General features: G+C 33.3%; 1 protein-coding gene across 1 annotated transcript in view; it reads right to left on the reverse strand.

Annotated features, from left to right (window-relative positions):
* lmx1ba (LIM homeobox transcription factor 1, beta a) overlaps positions 1-23,261 on the reverse strand; it is a 49,199-nt gene that overhangs the window by 6,309 nt on the left and 19,629 nt on the right. Inside the window, exon 3 of the mRNA XM_016280685.1 lies at positions 9-241. Coding sequence (XP_016136171.1) covers positions 9-241 — 233 coding nt within the window. The remainder of the gene's footprint in view (positions 1-8; positions 242-23,261) is intronic.

The following is a 23,261-nucleotide window of genomic DNA, read 5'->3' on the forward strand; positions in this document are numbered from 1 at the left end:
GTTCTCACCGGAGTCAGACATGTCCGGGCTGACCGCGTGCAGTAAGTCCTTCTCCTTCTCATAGTCGTTCTTGCACAGCAGTTGTCCTTCCTTCAGGACAAACTCGTCTCCTTTACACAGCTGTCGCTCGCACACACAGCAGCAGAAGCAGCCTAGATGATACACACTTTCTAGTGCGCGCATCACAAACTCAGTGGGAGCGATCTTCTCCAGACAGCCGCAGCATTTGGCCGCAAACAACCTGATGAGGAGAAACAAAACATACATTAATTGCTTTTTAAATTCTTAAGACATGTTTCTGGTCTAACTGTGCACAATTCCCTTGTGTGTGTCATGCCAAATAATTAAAATGTTTGTTTTTAAAATTTTTCTTCAAAATATAACTTTTTTCTAATGTAACTAAGGATGCATAGATGAAGATATTAGCCAATAATATTAACCAATAATACAGTATTAGCCGATAATTTAATAGCTAACCTAATATAAATCTAGGAAATGTGTTGCAAAAGTGGTTTCATGTCAATATAAATATGTCTGAATAAATTCACATCAAAAGTTTGATGCAAAACAGATTTAAAAAATTTTTTTTTTTATTTTTATTCAGCAAGGATGCATTAAATTGATCAAAAGTTACAGTAAAAACATTTATAAATGTCCCAAATGATTTCAATTTCTAATAAATGCTGTTCTTTTGAACTTTCTTTTCGACAAAGAAACCTGAAAAAACTAATGTGTCATGGTTTGCACAAAAATACAAAGCAGCACAACTGTTTTATGATATATATTTTTTTAACATTGAAACATTGATAATTGTAAGAAATGTTTCTTGAGCAGCAAATCAGCATAGAATTGTTTCTGAAGGATCATGTGACACTGAAGACTGGAGTAATGATGCTGAAAATCCAGCTTTTATCAAAGAAAATACAAATGACCGTGAATTTAACGGTAAAAGACTGTAAAAATGCTACAGTAAAAACCTGTTAAATGGTTAACGGTAAATTCCCCTACTATACACGGTGAAAAACTGTATTGGACATTACATGTAATTTTACGGTAGTATACCATTTTTGGAAGTGAAAACGAGTATAATTTACAGTGAATAACCGTAAATTGACATTCCCAGAATTCCCTGCATTACATTTCAAATGAGATATTTTTTTGTTGAAATAACTATGTTTCTTCTTATTTTTTTCTTATCAGTTTTGTATATTAGGGTTGTATGTTATACTTAATGTTGTTAAATTAATGTTTATTGCATTATTTCAGTTTCATGTGTGTTACCATGATGGTGTTTATTGTGTGAATGACACTGCGCACCTTCTATATATGTTAGTATTTAAAGGCTGCTTGCATTTAGCACTAACCACCTGTATTTAGTGGTTATCAGTGTATTACAAAGGTACAAAACTTAAAAAAAAAAAAGTCAGTACTTCAATAGGTTGGTATACTGTATTAACATTATATCAGTTAATGAAATTACAGTATTTAACTACAGTATAAACCGTAAAACCTCAAATGTTGCTACCGTATTTTTTACTGTAAAATTCTGGCAACCACAGCTGCCGGTTTTTTACCGTAAGTTTTACGGAATTTTTTTAGGTGCATCTCAAAAAATTAGAATTTCAAGAAAAAAGTTATTTTTTTGTTACATAAAGAATATATTCTAGATTCATTACATGTAAAGTAAAACATTTCAAATGTTTTTTTGTTTTAATTTTGATAGTTAGAGCTTACAGCGCATGAAAGTCAAAAATCCAGTATATATAAAAAATAACTTTTTCCACGATACTCTAATTTTTTTAAATGCACCTGTAAATTACATTTTAAATAAAATATATTCACATAGAAAACAGCTCTTTTAAAATGTAATAATATTTCACAATGTTCCAGTTTTTACTTTCAATCAAATAAAAGCAGCCTTGGTGAGAAGAAGAGACTGCTTTCAAAAACATAAACAAATTGTAGACACCAAACTTTAATAGCGTAAAGTAGGGTAGATCATCAATTTGAGCTAATCAATCACAAATAAGTGCTAAACCAAGTAAATGAAAACCAGATTTGAATATGACACACAGCAGGACCTCCTGTCCTAATCATACGAAGTATAATGTGAAACCGCAAAGCACAAGAGCGAGTCATTTCTTGGGTTAATACTCAAACCCCCTGACGTGAGACTCACCGCAAAGCTCAATAATTCCGAAGCATTAAGCAGATCTTCCCTCAGAGCTCAGTCTTCTCCCACATCAATAAAGTTCATCCATAAATATCACAGGCGCACAGATCAATGCGTGACTGACACCGCGCTCCTGATTATGACTTTGAAAGAGATTTTTAATAAGCCTCGAGATATGATGGTATCATGAGGTGAGACACACAAAAGAGTTTTACAGAGGAGTCAATATTCAGCGACGGACCCACGGGAAGAGAAAATCACAAGTGAAATCTCTTTAATATCTCTATTGTTTCTCCCAGACAGCATTGAAGGAGACTTCTGCTGAAATCTCCTGCTTCTCAGATGTTTCTCTTGAGAAAAGACCTCAGTTTTCAGATCTCAAACTAGTCAGCTTGTGCCAAGTCGTTTAACTCTCTGAATATCATCAGTTACGTTAACACCCCGCCAGCCTGCGCCATCTAGAGTTTCATGACTGAACTATATATTTCAGTTTTTCTTGAAAATGTCATGTTTCAATTCAATGTGTTACTTGCTTTTTGCCATTTTTTTGTGAAATTTACTCTAGCAATTTCTGAGTATAAACTGTTTCAACTGGTTTATGAGCAATAGTAGGCCAACTAGTGATCCCTTGTGAAGAAGTACACTTTTAATGTTTGTTTTATTAAAATATTATATTATAAATATTATAATAATATTATATTCTAATATTATTTGATTGTTTTTAATATAATATTATTGTATTTATAATTATACTTTGAACAAGAGTACTTATTATGGTAATAACATACTTAAGAAAATACTTAAGTGCAAACTGAATGAAATGATTTCAGACGGTTAATTGTATGGTATTTACAATTAAATTAAAATACATCATAGATTAAGTGGATTTTTTTAACCTACCGAAGTAGGACTTAAGTGCAACTTTTTATGTAAATTCAATTTCTTTGAAATATGGTCTTTGAAATATACTAACATATAATTTTTTCATGAAATTTCTATTAAAAGTTATATTTTTAATTTCACATTTGTAACAATGATGTTGGAATTTACTACATTCTAAATAAATTATAAAAATTATAATCAAGTACTTTACATTTGCTTTTGTATGTTAGTCAACATATAATGAGTTTATTTCTTTAAAACAACTGTTAAAGCAATGCTTTAAATTGTATTTTAAATTAAAATGTTTAATGTTGTTACAAATTGCACTTTTAAAGGTGCACTTAAGTGTGTTAAGAAACATAACACAAAAATAATGGTGTGGACACAATTTTCTTGCAGAAATTATGAGTAAATTTAACAATTAGGAAAAAAAAATCAGTTAACAGAATTTAACATGAAATTCTGAAGAAAAGAAGAAAAATATTTTCTTGCAAAATTTCCTCCAATAATCTTTATTTACAACTTTGAAAAAATAAATATATAATGTAAGTGGTCTTTTATTTCATCAACATTATATTATCTGTTATATATCTATATTATCAGTTTTGTTTTTTTAAATAAACTTTTAAGATTTTTAAGTACACCTAGCTTTTAAGTGCACATTAAATATGCACACATGGGATTTTTGACTAATAATATAGGAAGTTAACAAAGAAGAAGATGCATGTGTTTTTGGTCTCTTTTATGTCTAAATGCGTGTGAGAATGCAGTGGTTTTGATTGACGCAGTGCAGTGGTTGAAACTAATCCCTCTTTAATACCCTTAAAACAGCCTAAAGAAGGGAAAGTGTTCACGCTCAGTCAATCATGCTTAGAAAAGCCTTCAAATCTGTGATCTTCAGTGTATGGATGTGATACTCATGCTTGTATGAGTGTGGGGGAGTTTATTTATCCTTCTCTGTGTATATGTTTGCTATAGATCAGAAATATAACAAACACAAACGATAATTTATCCCTCGTTTGCAGCCACCAAAGATGCGGAGCACATCCGCGTCTGAACAGGCTTAAGGAGACCCAGCAAACATCTTCAAACACCAGCACTAAGACCAGAGATTACTCTCAACAACATCTCTAAGATCTGCTTTAAGTGCTTTAGAAACATGAAGACATCACGTACAATTCAATACAGGTGCCAAAATATACAGGACAATATGATATTCAGGAAAAAATGTGCTGCTCAGAGGTTTATGCTTTTAATTTATGCATCAACTTTGTCTCAGTTCCAAGAAACAAACAGACAGAAATGCATATAGAAAGAGTATAGAAATACAAAATGAGCACATTAAATTCATTGCATATACATAATAAAAGGGAAATGGTCTTAATGGCCTTTAATAATAATATTTCAATTAATGTAATAATATTTTTAACAATTTAAAACAAATTTTCTATATATGAATTAAATGTGCATTTAATAGTATTTTAATAATAATAAAATGTTGCATTAAAATGCAATAATATTTTTGAATGGCAAATCTGAGCACATAAATAAATACAGTTAATAAAAGTAACTGAGAAAAAAAAAACAATCGTTACAATTTTGTTTTAAAAATAATAATATTTAAAAAATAATATACAATTTTATTTTTTTGATTAAATAAGTGAAGGATACTCACTGCTGTCTAGGAGAAAAAATACGTTAAAGAGATCTCATTTGTTATGTTTCTTACTTATGAATATATAAATGCATAAATTAATTCACCTGAGGAATCCCCTAAAATCCGCCAGGCTCGGCAGACACATGTATTCAATTGTAACTGGTACGTCATTTGAAAGTAATTATATCCTTTTTAACCAGTCTCTTTACATTACCCTTTGATGCCATTATGGACTTGCAGGCCTCTCAATGTGTGTGTGTGTGTGTGTGTGTGTGTGTTTGATTTTTCCAACCGCCTCTTCCACATCCATACAGCGCAGATGCATGTGCACTACAAAAGAGCTAAAGATGTCATTAAACACTGGAGCCTTCCTCTGAAGGTACTGTATGGAAAATACCCTGCAGTCCACACAAACCCGGCACATTTACTACGTTTTACTGCATTCTGACCCTATCAAAGTGTATAAACCACATCCACGCTCCTCTATAAAATTCAAAAGGTCTCGGATGCATCAAGTGTCGGAAGTGGGACTCTTGCTTCAGTAATAATTTAATTAAACACTTGAAAAAAATGCCAAAAAAAAAAAGAAATTTCTTCCTCAGTATTTTTGTCTTGATTTCCAATACAAATATCTAAACATTCTTAAATCAAGACACATTTACTTTAGAAGCAAAATGACTTGAGACATTAAATCTTGTGGTCAGAAAAATACATTTAAAACAAGTTTCTTTTTCTGACCTCACTTCCAGGCATTTTTTTCTTGATGCAAACATAAAGTCACTTAATTTGTATGTATTTTTAAAGTAATTTTGCTTTTCAAGTAAATGTATCTTGATTTAAGAACGTGTAGATATTTGTACTGGAAAACAAGACAAAAATAAAAAGGGGGGGAAAAAATCATTTTTTTGCACTGTACATTTATTTCTATATTGCCCTCAAATTTAATCATTTCAAAGCAGCTTGACATGAATAAAACAGGAAAATAATGTTGTAAAACATAAATTATGAAACAAATTCAATTTCAGTGGTAAATCAGCTCAGAATACAATCGTGTTATTATTCAGCTCAATTCAGTTTAATGATGATTCAAATCAAGTTCAATAAGTGTCAATGTTAGCATCAATTCAGTTCACATTTTGTTCTCATTTGATACTGTCAGTGCCGTTAAAATCTATAATATTACTGAATATTAATTTCCTTTTTAACCCCAATCTTGGAAGATCATTAGACAGGCCTTCGAATATTGTTGCATAATAAATAAGAAGTGATCAAGCTCTCTGAGTATGATGCTTCTTGTCTCTTTTATTCAATTACAACTAGCTTTAATAGGCTGATCGATTTAATATCACAACAACCACTCCAAACATAACACTGTTAATCATGTAGACTAATTATTCTGCTTTCATTTTACGTCAGTGGCTGTGTGAATTACTGTAGCACTAGCTGTGTCTAATGAGACTGAAGTTAAATGCAGAGAGACGGCTGTAGTAAAGTGAACGAGTGTTTGTCCGGGGCCCCAGAGTAAACCCCGGCCCCGATACAACACCTCCTGAAGCTCATCCCTCACCGCTCAACACATATTAGCACGCTAATCGCTCACAGACATGCTAAATTCCTGATTAAGATCTAAACGTAAACACAGAAGCGGAAAGGAAGCGTGTCAGGGTTATCTTTCCAAAAAGACCATGAAAAATTAGATATGGATGAATATCATAAACTCGCCATGTCCGTGCAAAATAAAAACAATTCAAGACAAATAATTGGAATTTGGATGGGGGAATATTAAGCCTAATGCTAAGAAAAAAAAAACTTTTCAAAGTGCAAGAAAAGATTAAAAATGGCTAAATAAATAAATAAATGAACAAACATACAAAAAAATACACATCATGGTAGCATGTGTTACTTACTGAGCTTAAAAATGAATTTTAAAATAATGAGAAAGATGTTTTTGCATCAAATCAGTAATACATTTTGGGGGAAATGTGATGAAATGTTTATTTAAATAATAATGGGGGGGAAAAACGTTAATACAACTATTAATGTTAAAATGAAATGAATGTTAAAATAGATTTCACATAAATAATTAATATAGAACATCTGTTATATATTTCATCACTTACTTTTTATTATGTATCATATTGTTTTTTAAATATGCATCATTTTATGATTTTGTAATATACTGTATACATACACTCAGTGTACACTGATAAACTGACAATATTCTATTTTGTTATATTTTATTTTATTTTTAATTTGGCTATACCTAGACAACATTTTTGGCAAGAATATGCCTATGATTCACAATAATACTCAATAATACCCAATAAGACCATTATTATTAGTAGTACTTAATATAAATTCATATAAGGAAATAATTTTAACATGCATTTTTTTTTTACTTTTTTTTTGTTAATTTGATGCAAATTTAGCATATTTTCCAGAAATGTTATCATTGCTTTAGTAGCAAAACATCTTAATTTATTGATTGATTGTTTGTTTGTTTGCCTACCTAGACAGCATTTGTGGGCATGAAATGATATCCAACAATACTAAGTAGCTAGTCTATATATATATATATATATATATATATATACAATATATATATATTTTTTTTCTTCAAGATTCACCTGTTCAGTTGTAATGCTCATATAAAACTAAATTATGAACTGTTTTGAGGAGAAATCATGCGTGAAATTACAAAATTAAATGCTACAAAAGTCTCTTTAAGCAGCAATAGCAGTGAAGGATAGGAAGAGGCCAGAGATGTAATCAGATGAGAAAGAAGAGAGAGAGTGTGTGAATGGGAGCAATCGAATACAGCAGGTACACAGTGTGTGTGTGTTTGGACAGCTGCTTTTCCTGAGTTTGGCAGCTCTATTCAGACTGAAGTTTACTCAGCTCGACCACAACAGCAAACAGAGTACGAGCGAACAATGGAGCGCACATACAAAAGACAACACACACACACACACACACACACACACACAAAACACTGTGCTACACTTGCTTTACACTTTAAAATAAAACCTTAGCTTCAGCAAAGAACTCACCAAGAGCTATCTGTGGCTGTATAAGTTTCCCGTGTTGAGCTATACAGTCTTTTAGAGTCTTCAGATCTTTTAGCACTGAAACAGACGGTTTTCTAAAGATCATAATGATTAAAAAGTTTTACAATGACATAAGTTCTCCTAAAACCCTTACTGGAAGCTTCATTTTCAGCGGCTATTAGGAAATAGAAGCGCCTAGAAGCTGATTAGAGGGTAATTTCTTACAGACCAGAGCAGATCTTAGCTCATGGTCTAAATATGGTCTCTCAGAAGTCCAGGTTTTGTGTAGGTAGTAGAAGAAACCCTGGCCGCAGCATCTGTGCAGTATCGGGCCGCATTATCAAAGCCAGATCTGACCACAGGACTGAATGAGTCCATTCTCTCCCAGCTTCTTATTGGCTGCGGTTCAAAACCGAGTGCTGAGCAGCCTTGCTGGACAACATTATTGGGTATCACAGGCATATTCATGCCCAAAAAACACTAAAACACACATACACTAGAGGTAGGCAAAAATAAAATAAAATAAAATAATGTAGAAAATTAAGCAGAATACAAAAACCATTACTATAGTGCAAAATAAAAGAAAAAAATACATTTGCAAACTACAGTTGTAAATATACATCATGGTACTTAGTGTTACTTACTGAACTTAAAAAATAATGTTGAAATAATGAGAAAGAAAATGTTCTAATTTTTCTCACCAAAGCAATGATAAACTGAGGGAAATGTGCTGAATTTGAATCACAATAATAATGAAAAAGAATGTTAAAAACTTAATATTAAAAATTAATGAGTTATTATAATAAAATGAATATGGAAAATTAATAAAAATTATGAATAGTCCTATATAGCCTTGCTAGACAGCATTATTGGTGTCAAGGGCATATTCATAAAATAAAATAAAAATCAATCAATAAATAAAGCAATCAATCAATCAATCAATCAATAAATTAGAGTGATGATTTTGCATCAAAGCAATGATAAAATTTGGGGTAAATGTGCTGAATTTTCATAATAATAATAATAATAAAGAATGTAAAAAATCTATGTAAAAATGTATTTGTTATATTAATCAAATAATCAGTGTGTGTGTGTGCGTTAACAGGTCTGAAATATGTATAATAAATTATAATTTTATTCTGTACTTATATATAATAAAGATAAAGATTGATACTTTTAAGTATATACAGAATTATGAGTACATAATACATCTACTGAGGGAGCCTATTCTATTTCTTTCATATTTTATATATATATATATATATATAAAATATGAAATAGATCTGGCCCCTACAATAGATGTATGAATATGAATAAAAAAGTATACATTAGAATTATATATCAAATAGAAAATATACAAACAATTTTGAGAATATCACAAAATTCTACATAATTTATTATACATATTAATATACATATAAACATTAATATGCATAATAGTTTTTTAGAATTGCATTCTATGCTTATCTTAGTTATATATTATAATTATATTTTATAAAGTAGAATTACAAGTATCTTTATAATCAACACTGAGCTCACGCATTCTGCAATTGCCTTCTCCATAAAGTGTAGATGTGATTATGCCTTTGAATTTGGAAAAAAATAAGATATCTTAGAAGGATAATTATGCCTCCCATCGGGAACCGTCTTGGCACTTATAATGCCTTAAAATGCTGTCTAGGTAGGCAGCTCACTAGCTGTTGGAACAGACCCCAGTTTAGCAAGCATGAAGTTACGGCAATGAAACACAAACGTTAAATAAGGGTGAGTCTTTACGCCCGAGGCTGGATCAGCTCACGGTCCGGTTTTAAATTACCGCTGACTCTCGTGCTCGGCCCACAGAGACTAAACAAACAGTAACATGGGGCGTTTTGAAGAGGAGGTCCTCGAGCATGTGAAAGGAGGACTGCGCTGGAGACTATTTAACAAGGGCCCTTAATCTGTGGATGACCCGTCTGAGAGATTACGGCCAGTCTCGAGTGCCTCACCTCGACCCCCATCAGTCCCTCTTAGAGGAGCTTTAGCCACATCTGAGAGTGATGCTGGATCAGCGTGTGTGTGTTTTCCCACCGTTTTACAGACCTTTGGCTGTGCAAAGGGATGTTTGTTTGAGTTTTAATTAGCACTGGTAATCCTTAGATTATTAGACCTGAGGTCTGGAATGTTTGCTCGACCAAAGCCTGCGAAATATCTGCCTAATTAATTATTGATGCCTTAAAACGCCTCATTCATTTGATTCTCTCTTTAAAAAAATCTCAATTTATATATATATGTCAACAAACATTTACATCATAAATTTAACAATCTCTAATAACTAGACTGGATAACTGACCGTTGACCCAGGCAATGAAATTCATGCATTAACGTTAGATGTTTATTCTTAGAATACAAAGAAAAAATAATAAATAAATATTGAATTAATACTATATACTAATTTTCTATATACTAATATATATATATACACACATGGGATACAGGGAAAATTCCTATTCATATAAAGTAAATAATATTAATATGAATTATAATATTAAATAATATTAATATTTTATATACATATAAATGTAATTTTGTTGTGATATAAAAATATCAAAACAAAATTCTTTTTTTTTGTTACTGTATTTGTGTCATTGTATTGTATAATTTTTGTTTTTATTAAATAATTTTAAGGTAAAATCAACTTTTCATGTCTATTTTATATATTTGGCAATATGTACTTTACACCATTATTGACTGTACATTATTTCTTAATTATTCAAAAGATTTTGAAAGTACTGCTTTAAGAAACACATGAACTGATATATATCCCACTAATGCACTATTATTTTCAAACACTGAAAAAGTTTTCGTCTGATTTGGTCCTCAGGCTGGAACACTGGAGCACAGAGAGCCGAGAGCCAACTCTGTCTCAGCTTTAAGAGTAAATATTGGATGTGCGCTGACACTCAGACACTCGGCTCTGACTCCACAACAAAAGAGCCAAGCGGAGCACAGGCCATTGTCAGAGCGGCACGTTTCCATAGCAGCGCTGGCACATTGTGGGATGTTGGATCCTGATGAAGGCTGAATCCTGCAGACTGAAAGAAACGGGGGAAAGTCCAGCTCGGAGAACTTCTGTGGTTTGTGGCGACTATTACAGTAGAGGCTTCAACCAGACAGAAAAATCATGAGACCTTTAGTGTCAGTTCAGAGTCAATTTAAGTGTTTATGTAAAATGTACATACAATTAAATACAAATGTGCATCTATACCACTGTATGTGCCATGATCAGCATTAGATACAGAAAAAAGCTCTTATTAAAGGAAACAAACGAACAAACAAAAACAATCCTTTAACTGGGGCTTATAAAATGTATAGTTCTAGTTCAGACTGCAATTTATTTAAAATAGTAGCCTAAACATTTAAAAACTAGATATAGAACTACAAAAATATAAAAAATTATAAACTAAATATAAATAAATAGCAAAGCCAAGGTCAATTTTCATAATGGAGTAGTAAGTAAAGAAAAAAAATAAAAGAAAAAAATTGTAATGCCATTGTGAATTTTCATAAGGGAATGCTGCAAATAAAATAAAATAAAATAAAATAAAATAAAATAAAATAAAATAAAATAAATGATATGTAAAATATAAAATATATACAATTATAACAATATAAAAATAGAAATATAAATGAAGAGTATAAATATAAATAGTAAAAATATAAATATAAACATGAGCAAACATAAGGGTATGCTGTGACCTGCAGTAAAGGGTAAGCAGGTGCTTTACCGAAAACCAGCCCTTTAGAACGAGGTGATTCAACTTACTAAACAAACAGAGATCTGGAGAGCAGACGCTCAGACAGTAAAAGTGAAGATTACCATAGAAACCATGAGAAAAGAACATCTACAGTCCAACAGAACTAGAAGAACGACAGTAGAAAGACACACACAAACTTTTGCAGTTACAGATCACCTAGAAACCACCCAGAATGCCCTAGCAACCGCATAACAGGGTTATTATAATTCCCCAAAACTGAAACTAAAACCATGAAACACATTAGTGTACAAATAAATGTTAACTGAAATCAAATAAAATATGAAAAATATTTTATTTCAGCTAGTTGCCAAAGCAACATTATTCATTTTCATTTAGTTAAACTTGATATACCAAAATGCTTAAAACTAAAAATAAATTTAAGAAAAACTATAGACTTATTAAAAAATGATACTAATGAAAATAACAAAAACACACACAATTACTAAAACTTTAACTAAAATTAAAAAACTCAATATAAAAATAAAAGTTCTAAATATAAAAACTGTTATTAAAAAATAAGGGAATGCTGTAAATAAAAAACGAAATAAATAAAAAATATAAAATATATAAAATATGAACTTATATTAACTTAATGTACAAAAAAAATAACTAAAGAGTAATTTATTAAATAAAATGAATAAAGTACAGATATATTTAAAAACTTTTTCCAACCAGATTTTCTGTTTCCAACCAGAAAAGAAAAAAAAAAGCTCACAAACAGAAAAAAATACCAATATGGTTTCTATAACAACAGCCCTTGACTAAAGCAAACAACACACGGAGGCTCTGAAACATTAGATGAGGGTCAGACTCGTGGGCCTGAATGACGTAAACGAATAAAACACTCTCCCACACAAGCACTGTAACCCGGCGAGACTCAGACGCTATACAGAACAAACCCTGGACAACAGCAGGAAAGGAAGAACAAAACAGTTTTTGAAATATGCGCTGCGTGCCGAAACATGCAAATGTCTAATTTTATCTGCCGATAGAGATTTCTCAAGACTTCCTTCACATTTGAGTGGATCTTTGATGCGGCCAGCGTTCATCAGCACACAGGTTGAGCTGAACTCCTCGTGCTGATCTCATTACTCACACAGCACAACATCAGTGTGAGAGTGTGTGTGTGTGTGTGTGTGTGTGTGTCCATCCAACACTGTTTACGTCACAACAACAGGCAGACTTTAAAGAGTGCAATGATAAACGACTGGAGCACTGCAAACCCCCAGATCTCAATAATAACTCTATTGTATTTATAAAAAGCTAACTAAAACTTTTTCTTAAGACTTCTTAAAACTGAACAGTTTTACAGCCACCTATAAACCACCCATAACACAACTGCATACCCTGGCAAAGACCCAGAACAAAATTTCTCCAGAAAATGTTAAATTAAAAAATTTATAAAAAAAAAGAAAAGAAAATTATAATAAATAAATAAATGTGAAAGAAAGAAAGAAAGAAAGAAAGAAAAAAGTTTATTCCCTTTTAAATATGGAAGACTCTTTCTTTCTCAAGATGAAAAAAATATGAAAAAAAATATTTACAAAAATGTTTATTATTTTTTATGTTAATTTAAAAATGAATGCATCAACTTTAGCTTGTTTCTGTTTTAATTTTTTGTATTTTTATTGAAGCTTGTTTCCATTTCAAAGCAAAAATAAAATAATAAAGTTCAAAATTAAATAAGTAAAATATAAAATAACATTCTATAATAAACATTCTATACATTCTATAAATAACATTTAAAATAAGAAATAAAACACATACATGTAAATAAATATAAATTAAATAATACATTTTATAATAATAATAATAATAATAATAATAATAAATAGGTTTTAATTTGAGTTTTAAACTGGGAAATAAAATCCAGTTGGTGGATATGCATTAAAAAATCAGAAGAAGAAAAAAAACCATTTTGGGATAAAGTTTAAATAAATCTAAATTAATTAAATTAAATATAAAGTAACATTTTGAGAGATTAAAAAAGTAATACACTATTATGTAAATATATAAAAATAAATACACTTTAATTTAAATATAAAGTAACATTGTGAGATATAAAATCACAATTATCTTTTTTTTTTTTTTACTCTGAGGCTGGAACGGCATCCATACCTGAAGAACTGAAGAAGAGATGAAGCTGGTATTTACAGCAAACATAACAGAGACATAACTGGTCTGCTGCACAAACATAACCAGCAGCCATATGCAAATCTCCAGCAGAGACCCACAGATGACTCCTGACGTCGTTCTTCTCCTCAGCTCAGCGGTAAAGACTCGTCAAAGCTTTGAACGCTCGGCTCCTGCAGGCAGTGTGAGTATCAGGCCTCAGGCCTCGGGCTGAACTGGGTGCAGGTGTTTGACACCCACTGTCTCCCTCTGGCAGCCCTTCACCTGCTCCCCCACCCACAACATTCACAGTTCACACACAGAGATTCAAGTCTGAATGACTCCCATGGGTGACCCTCACCACCTCGCTCTTAAACTACACACCGCATACACGCATGGACGGGATCGACAAGCAAACTTTTCTTTTGTCCAATTTATTTGCATAGCACTTTTCACAATTTACATTGTTTCAAAGCAGCTTTACAGAAAATCATGATGTTAATGTTTAGAATATCTTCATATGTTGATCTGTTCAGAGCTGGGCAAAAATATAGTTCTCATTTTGCATGCAGATTTGATATACAGTATATGTATATACAGTATGTATAGCCCTAACCCTAAACCTACCCCTTACAGAAAACCTGTTTGCATTTTTACACTTTCAGATAAACATCATTTACTATTTTTTATAATTTTTTCCCCTTGTAGGGACCACAGACCCTACAATGTCAAATATGTCAGGTTTTACTATCCTTGTGGGGACACACAATGTAGCATAAACAAGTACACACACACACACACACATCCTGCATTAACTATGAGCCACAAGCGGAGTGACAGGAGCTCCGCTGCGTCTTTATTCTCAGTGCCAGGGTGTCTTTTGTGTGGGCGGGACAAAGGGGCGTCTCAGAGGAGCGTGTGCTCACAGCTGCCGGCTGAGAGACTGATGACAGACGGGTGTCTAATTCAATCAGGACAGAGCCCAGCCACGTGCAGTCAACACTGCTAGAGCGTGTGTTATTTTTTCCCCTTGTAGGGACCACAGACCCTACAATGTCAAATATGTCAGGTTTTACTATCCTTGTGGGGACACACAATGTAGCATAAACAAGTACACACACACACACACATCCTGCATTAACTATGAGCCACAAGCGGAGTGACAGGAGCTCCGCTGCGTCTTTATTCTCAGTGCCAGGGTGTCTTTTGTGTGGGCGGGACAAAGGGGCGTCTCAGAGGAGCGTGTGCTCACAGCTGCCGGCTGAGAGGCTGATGACAGACGGGTGTCTAATTCAATCAGGACAGAGCCCAGCCACGTGCAGTCAACACTGCTAGAGCGTGTGTGTGAGACAGAACTGAAACTAGAACTGAAATCAAGGAAAATATTAAAACACTTAAACTGCTTTTATTTCAGCTAGTTGTTAAGGCAACAATTCTAATTGTTAGTTTAATTTGATGTACTGGTTACATTTGTTAGCATTAGTTTGTTAAAATGAACTCAAATCGAAAAACAATTCTAATGCATTTATTAATCTTAGTTAATATTAAATAATGCAACATTTACTAATGCATTATTAAATTCAAAAATTGCATCCGTTAATATTATTTAATGAACCTGAGCTAATATGAACTAATAATGAACAGTTGTATTTCAGTTGTATTTTGTATTTCATTTAACTAATGTTAATTAACATATTTCAATTAACAAACATTAATTTTAACTAATGGGATCTTATAGTAAAGTGTTACCAGTTGTACTAAAATAACACAAAACTGAACAATTTATAAAAACTAGATAGATATATATTTCTAAAAAATGTACATTTAAAAATATATATTTTTTTAATTACTAAAACAAAAATAAACAGTAAAATAATGATGTGAGACATCTCCCATTATGATGATGATATTTTTTTATGATACAATAAATGATGGTATATACAAAGACGCAAGAATGTATTAAATATTTTCATATAAAAATTAAATTAAATAATATAAATATAAATCCAACTTGCATACTTCTAAGTTTATAAACCGCTGGCAGAATTAAAAAAACTGAAATAAAAAAAAAATATATATATAAGCCCCTTTTATGTGAAATAGCTTAATTAGGTAATACTAAAAGAAAATATTTTTATGATCCCTCTTACTGTTTTTTAATAAATGATAAGCATCTTGCAGATTCTGCAAGGTGATGTAAACCTATGCAATCATCTGTACATAAAATGTACATTACATGCACATTTATTTATCACTTTTATCCAAAGTGGCGTAAAAATGAGAATATAAGCAGATGCATTTAATTCAAGGGAGAAAACCAGCAGTCCAACTAAACTACATGTCTACAAGTCGAGCAATCATACTAAAGCTGAAGAATAGTTCAAATTGCCTTAACTAAAATAAAGAGAATGATGGATATGTCTTTTTAATGCTGAGCCTGAATAACACTATTATTATTATTATCATTATTATCACAATAAATAAAAAAATTCACCAAGTAATGTAGCCTACAGTAACTGTTGGGTAAAGCTAAAAGTTACAGAAAGCTGATGTTCATATTGCACGTTTTGACTGATAATCAAATAAAGATCTGTGTCATTTTGAGAGTCAACAAAACTGTGCGACATCTGAACTCTCTGTGATCTGAACCCGACAACACACTGTAAACAACACACGCTTTTTGGCTTCTGCCCCACAGTTTTCTTTTCATCAAAGCGATCAGCATATTTTATCACGTCAACTGCTAGACGTGATAGTCGGGAGTCATATGACAGATTTCTCACATATTGACCAATCATGCGGAAAGCTCAGACAGAAGATTCAAATAATGCGTTATAAAACCAGACAAGAAACAACTCATGCCAACATGCCAACATCATCAACTTGATTTTTTGTGAGTTATGGCTGATCAATGCAGAAAATTCAGGAAAAGAATCAGGTTCAATATAAAAGATCAGTAGAAGAAAAGTTGCCAGGATTTTACCGTAAAAAATACGGTAGCAATGTTTTAGGTTTTACGGTTTTAACTTAAATTTACAGTTAAATACCATAATTTCATTAATTGATATAATGTTAATTTACCATCCTATTGAAGTACTGAAATCTGTTTTGAACCTTTGTAATACACTGATAACCACCAAATGCAGGAGGTGATGAGAAAGTCACATGATGAACCAAAGCCCATCACAAGCAGCTTTTAAATAATAACATATATAGAAGGTGCACAGTGTCATTCACACAAACACTAAACACCATCACGGTAACACACATGAAACTGAAATCATGCAATAAACATTCATTTAACAACATTAGGTGTAACACACAACCCTATTATACAAAACTGATAAGAAAAAACTAAGAAGAAACATAGTTATTTCAACAAAAAAACATCAAATTTGAAATGTAACGCAGGGAATTCTGGGAATGTCAATTTACGGTTATTCACTGTAAATTTTACGGTCTTCTTCACTTCCAAAAACGGTATACTACCGTAAAATGAATGTCCAATACATGTAATGTCCAATACAGTTTTTCACCGTATATAGTAGGGGAATTTACCGTTAACCATTTAACAGGTTTTTACTGTAGCATTTTTACAGTCTTTTACCGTTAAATTCACAGTCTTTTTTTACAGTGCAGCATCTGTCAATAAAGCTAAACATTTATTGAACCAAGAACTTTCCTTTTAAAAATTAAGGGCTTTAACTTAATTATTGTAACTGTAATTTTCTATCATAGTAATATACTTTGTGAACATGCTCTCATTCTAAACAGTCAGATGAAGGACAGGCAGAAGTAATAAACATTATTTCCCACGGGGAGCGAAACGATGAGAATAACTCTCTCGCTCTGTATGTCTTAGTTATCTAATTATTGACAGTGATCTCCAGCAGATAATCAGAGATGACCGGCAGGTTATGGGTTTTATTAGACCTCGGTGAACCTATGGCCCTGGACAGGCCCTCACCCTGAGGGTGTGCCACGCTGGAAAATAATGCTGCTATAATATAGATACTTAAAGATGGAGGGAAAAAAGAAAAAGGAAAACAACTGGAATAAAAGAAATTAATTTAATTAAATACATGACAATAAAATAAATTTAATAATAAACAAAAATGTAATATAATTTAAATAAAACATAGAAAAAGAAGAAAAAGGAAAATAATTAAAAAATAAAATTACAATTAAAATAATAAAAAATAAAGCATATTGAAAGTAAAATAAAAAATAAAAATAAAACCAGACCAAATTCTAGGGAAAATCACACGTATCCTTTATGGAGAACATACTGTAATCACGAAGCGCATTGCAATGAACTCAATGAAAAATTAACTAAAGAAAAATTATAGACAAATGTAGTTTAATCTAATGGACTGTTTTGCACAATACTGTGTGTACTGCGCATTTTTATGCTTATGAGAATATTGCAACATGCAAACAGTAAATCAGAATCATTTACAAATTGTAATATGATTAAACACAAATCACTGCATATGTATATTAAAAAGCACATTTCAGTATTTTGAGCAAAGTGCACTAAAGAATACAGTGTAGTCAAAAATAATTTTTCAAAATTGCAAATAAAACAGTGAAGTACGTTGCAATAAAAATGCACCTTAAAGGTACATATCAGTAGCTAAAATTTACATATTCGTAGATATTATTTGTGAAATTTACAGCAATTTCTGAGTGAAAATGGCTTCAAAGTAAATCCTACAGTAGTTTTTTTTCCTCTTCAGTGTATATATACTGAGAGCCAGAAAGCAGAGCACACTCACAGCACTGTTTCCATACGTGGCTCTTTTTAACAGAGATTGGAAGTGAGTATAATTGTGGTGGGGTCATAATCCGTGCGATGAAAAGCCGGGAAAGAAAACACGCGACAGGGGCCAAAAGGAATCTCAGTCGGGCCGCCTCCGTGCACAATATGGGCTCTCATACAGCGGGGCCGGGGCCATAAACCACACTGTGTTATTCACTGCGCTCTTAACACCCACAGACCTAATAAAAGATGACTGTCTGTGCCTCCCTCACTCCCCTCTTCTGCCTCGTACTCTTATTTTCTCCATATATACTGTTCTGGCATACGCGTGTGATTTTGAACACACTGCGCTGAGGTTCCCGTTTCTATGCTCTCAAAACAGAACAGAGCGATAATTCAGCTGCCATCGTGCTTTATATTACAGCTCTGGATCTCGAACCAATGGCTCTAACAGGTTTCTAGACCAGGATGAGTAGCAGATCTGATTTAGACCGGTAGGAAGACTCGCACTTAAACACATGTTTCTTCAGAAACTAAAAATCTTTGTATCGAATGCAAGTGTTTCGGTGTAATGAGAGAGCGACGCTTAATTTCAGTGTATCTAGGGGTGAAATTCACCTGGCACATGCGCACACACACATCTGTTAAGGATTTGTGGACGTGAACGCTGCCCGGCTCTGAGAAGACTCAGTCTCTTTGAGTCTGTTTTTCACTCGACTCACTCCAGTTGTCATAACCAGTCACATTCATGCAAGTACCACCAGCAAAAAGGAAAAGGACAAATTAGACAGATATTCTTAAGAGGACTATAAGAAGAGCTCAAGTAGAACGACATAAAAAAATAGGGCTTATACTTCTTACTTATATATATATATATATATATATATATAGTCCTCTTGTGAATATCTGTCTAATATCAATAACATAACTCATAAACATCCATCCATCCATCCTTTAAATTTACATTTTATTAATATATACAAAATAAATGGATTTGTGTGTGTGTATAAATATATACACACCACTGTTTCAGATTTTTTCATATATATATATATTTTTAATAAATTAATATTTCTAATGCAAGGATGCATTAAATTGATCAAAAGTGACAGTAAAGACATTTATAATGTTGCAAAAGATTTCTATTTCAAATCAATGCTGTTTTGAATGTTCTAATCATCAAAGAATCCTGAACAAAAACGTATCACGGTTTCTACAAAAAATATTAAGCAGCACAACTGTTTTCAACATTAATAATAATAAGAAATGTTACTGAATTAGTTTTTATATTTTATGATATTATATGATTTCTGAAGGACCATGTGACACTGAAGACTGGCGTAATGGTGCTAAAAAATTCAGCTTTGATCACAGGAATAAATTACATTTTACATTATACTGTAGTCACATAGAAAACAGTAATTTAAATGTTTAATAATACTTCAGAATATTATATATATGATCACCAAGCAAGTAAGCAAGAAGCATCCTGTTCCATTATATGACATTTTAAACCAGCTTTTTATAAAGCTAAAAAAAAAACTCATATAGATACAGTATCACTTTACAGACTTACAGACTTTTATACAGCATGTACAGTATGACAGTAACGTCAAGGAGTGGAAACTCATGCAAGTCCAACACAAGCAAACCCCCAAATGCTTGTGGCTCGAAAACAGGCCAACAAGAGAAACAGCTCGAAGCAGGAAAACATTTCCATGTAGGAATGAAAGATTTAAGTGCAGTGCTGTTGTGAAAGGATGGATCTCTTACCCAGGGCTCGCTGAAATGACACGGCTCTATCTGACGCATCTAACGGCACCACTGACCGTAATGGCATTATTGGCATGGAAGAAGTAAATTGTCTCTGTCGAAAGATATCATGAAGCCGAACAGCGCTAACCACAGCAGACGTGGATGATAGCACTCGCTCACTTAAATCTGATAAGCGTTTCATGCACACTTACCTAATCAAATAATGCGGTAGAGAAATGACCCACAAAAACACTCTCCATACAGAGACCTCAAAGAGGAAAACTGTCTGAATGTCAGTGGATTAGATACTAAAATACTGCAGGATCTTTTCTCTTGACTAACTTTTAATGAACTGTTTTGGTGATTTTTAGTGAATGTATGATGTCCTCAAGTTCACACAGGTGTTTCACAAACGTTTCACAAACCCAAACCTCCTAGCAACCACATAGCAAACCTTCAACATCCCAATACTGTGAAAGCTACTTTAGCATGGGAAGCACCACTCATATTTTTACAAAAATTCTGATGTAAAAAAATATATTTTTTTCTATCTTTATTTTCATTTGAATTTTGTGTTACTAAAATAACTAATTACTAACATAACTATAAAATTATAAATATATATATATATATATATATTGCAGCCAAAAATAAAAAAATATTTTAAAAAATGATACAAATGCACACACTTTCTTTTAACCTAAAAACAAATTAGCATATAAATATAACAAACTTTAAAAGTTATTTATTTATTTATTACAGATAGTTGCCAAGTCAACATTTATCATTCTAATTTAGTTGAACTCAAGCACACACACACACACACACACACACTTTGTTCACCTACTACCGTTTCTTGTTTGAGCATTTTGTAATTTTGACACATTTTCCTCATACCTATATTAAAACTTTAAATAAAAATCAAATATTCCCACACTTTGTTAACCAACAACTGTTTGTTCTTTCTTTTTCTATCATTTGGTCATGGTGAAGTGTTCTCAGAGCTGTCATTATTCTGTCTGTGTGTCGATCACTCCGCTGCCTCAGGGACCCCGGCCTCACGTTGGGTCCAGATTAGAAAATGCCTGTGTCACGGCTGTAATGATCCCGGGAGACTAACCTCTCCGCCAGCACATGTGGGCCGAATGTGAGCCGAGAGCATCTAATCCTCAGAGCTATGCGTGCGATTCCCCGCTGCGTCAGGTGCAGACAGGTTCAATCGTGCTAACGCGAGCGAGAACGGCCCCTTTGTGCTCTCAGCGCTTTGAAAGAGCAAAAAAACGTGCTTGCTTCTAAGCTCCTCAGGTGTGAGTGATCTGACACGGAAGCCAGGAGTTTTCACATTTCCCAGGATGCATTGCTTTGTGAGCGTCAGAGTTATTGTTTTTGTACCTGTGCTGTAACCTGCCAAGTGTGACGCACAGGCGTCAGTCAGGTCAGTGTCTCTAGTTTAGTCACACTGCTCCTGGAGACATGACGAGGGACTGAGAGACAGAGACGTGTGGTGGGGTCTGAATGAAATTACGGGCATTCGTCTCTCCGCTAGTGAGCAGAGTTTATGCAAATGGGCCACCGCTGGGTTATTGCAAGAGGAATATCAATGGAGTAATTACTGTTACACGACGGGCCAATGTCTTTCCCCCCAGATCACTGTCTCACACACACACACACACACAAAGAGGCAGAGAGTTAATAAAGAGAGTGTCTGAGAGGAAGAGCTTCCCTGAGGGCCGCAGACATCTGAACACTGCTAAATGGCTGCTCGGGTTCCTACAGGAGCCCACAGCACAGATAAAATGATTGAAGAGCACAGGGAAAAAAGAAAAGAAAAGAAAAGAAAAGGTCTCAAAGAGGGTCCTCACACCATCAGTGCTTGGGCCCTACAAGAACAAGAGAAGCAAACGTATAAAAGAAAGAGAAAGAAAAGGAAAAAAGGAAAAGAATAAAAAAGTAAAGAATTAAATGAAATGAAAAAGGAGATTACAGAGAAATGAAAAAGTGTCTGAGAGGAAGAGCTTCCCTGAGGGCCGCAGACATCTGAACACTGCTAAATGGCTGCTCGGGTTCCTACAGGAGCCCACAGCACAGATAAAATGATTGAAGAGCACAGGGAAAAAAGAAAAGAAAAGAAAAGAAAAGGTCTCAAAGAGGGTCCTCACACCATCAGTGCTTGGGCCCTACAAGAACAAGAGAAGCAAACGTATAAAAGAAAGAGAAAGAAAAGGAAAAAAGGAAAAGAATAAAAAAGTAAAGAATTAAATGAAATGAAAAAGGAGATTACAGAGAAATGAAAAAGAGAGAACAATATAATAATCGATAGAATGATAGATAAAATGATCAAATGATAGCTAGAACAATAAAAATATAGAATGATAGATAGAACAACAGACAGACACACAGGAAAACAGAAGGACAGACAGACAGACAGACAGAATGATAAACAGACAGACAGACAGAAAGATAAACAGACAGACGGACGGACGGACGGACAGACAGACAGACAGACAATCAGTCAGATAGACAGACAGACAGACAGAGATTTTTTTTTACCTTTGCCTGAACGCTTATTGTCAGAGTCATTGTGTGTGCGTGTGTGTGTGTGTGTGTGCGCGCGAGTGTACCCGTTTTTGTGACAAATGAGGACATACATTTGTATAATGACAAAGGTATGACAGGTATTACAAGGAGAAGGTGACTTTTCAGGACATTACCTCATGTCCCCACTTTTCAAAACGCTTATAAATCACACAGAATGGAGTGTATTGAAAATCTGAAATAGCACAAAGTCTCCTGTAAGGGGTAGGTTTAGGGGTAGGGTTGGTGTAGGGCAATAGAATATACGGTCTGTACAGTATAAAAACCATTACGCCTATGGGATGTCCCCACTTTTCACAAATGTAAACCTGTGTGTGTGTGTGCGTGTGTGTGTGTGTGTGTGTGTGTGTGTGTTCAACCCTCCCTGAAGATATAACTGAGAGATCTGAGTCCCCTGGGTTCTGACTGCAAACCCACCAGCTGATATTACCCCCACTGCAGTGTCATAGAGTACACACACACACACACACACACACACACA

The sequence above is a fragment of the Sinocyclocheilus grahami genome, unplaced genomic scaffold, assembly GCF_001515645.1.
Source record: "Sinocyclocheilus grahami isolate Dianchi unplaced genomic scaffold, SAMN03320097.WGS_v1.1 scaffold142.1, whole genome shotgun sequence".
In the NCBI taxonomy this organism is placed as follows: domain Eukaryota; kingdom Metazoa; phylum Chordata; class Actinopteri; order Cypriniformes; family Cyprinidae; genus Sinocyclocheilus; species Sinocyclocheilus grahami.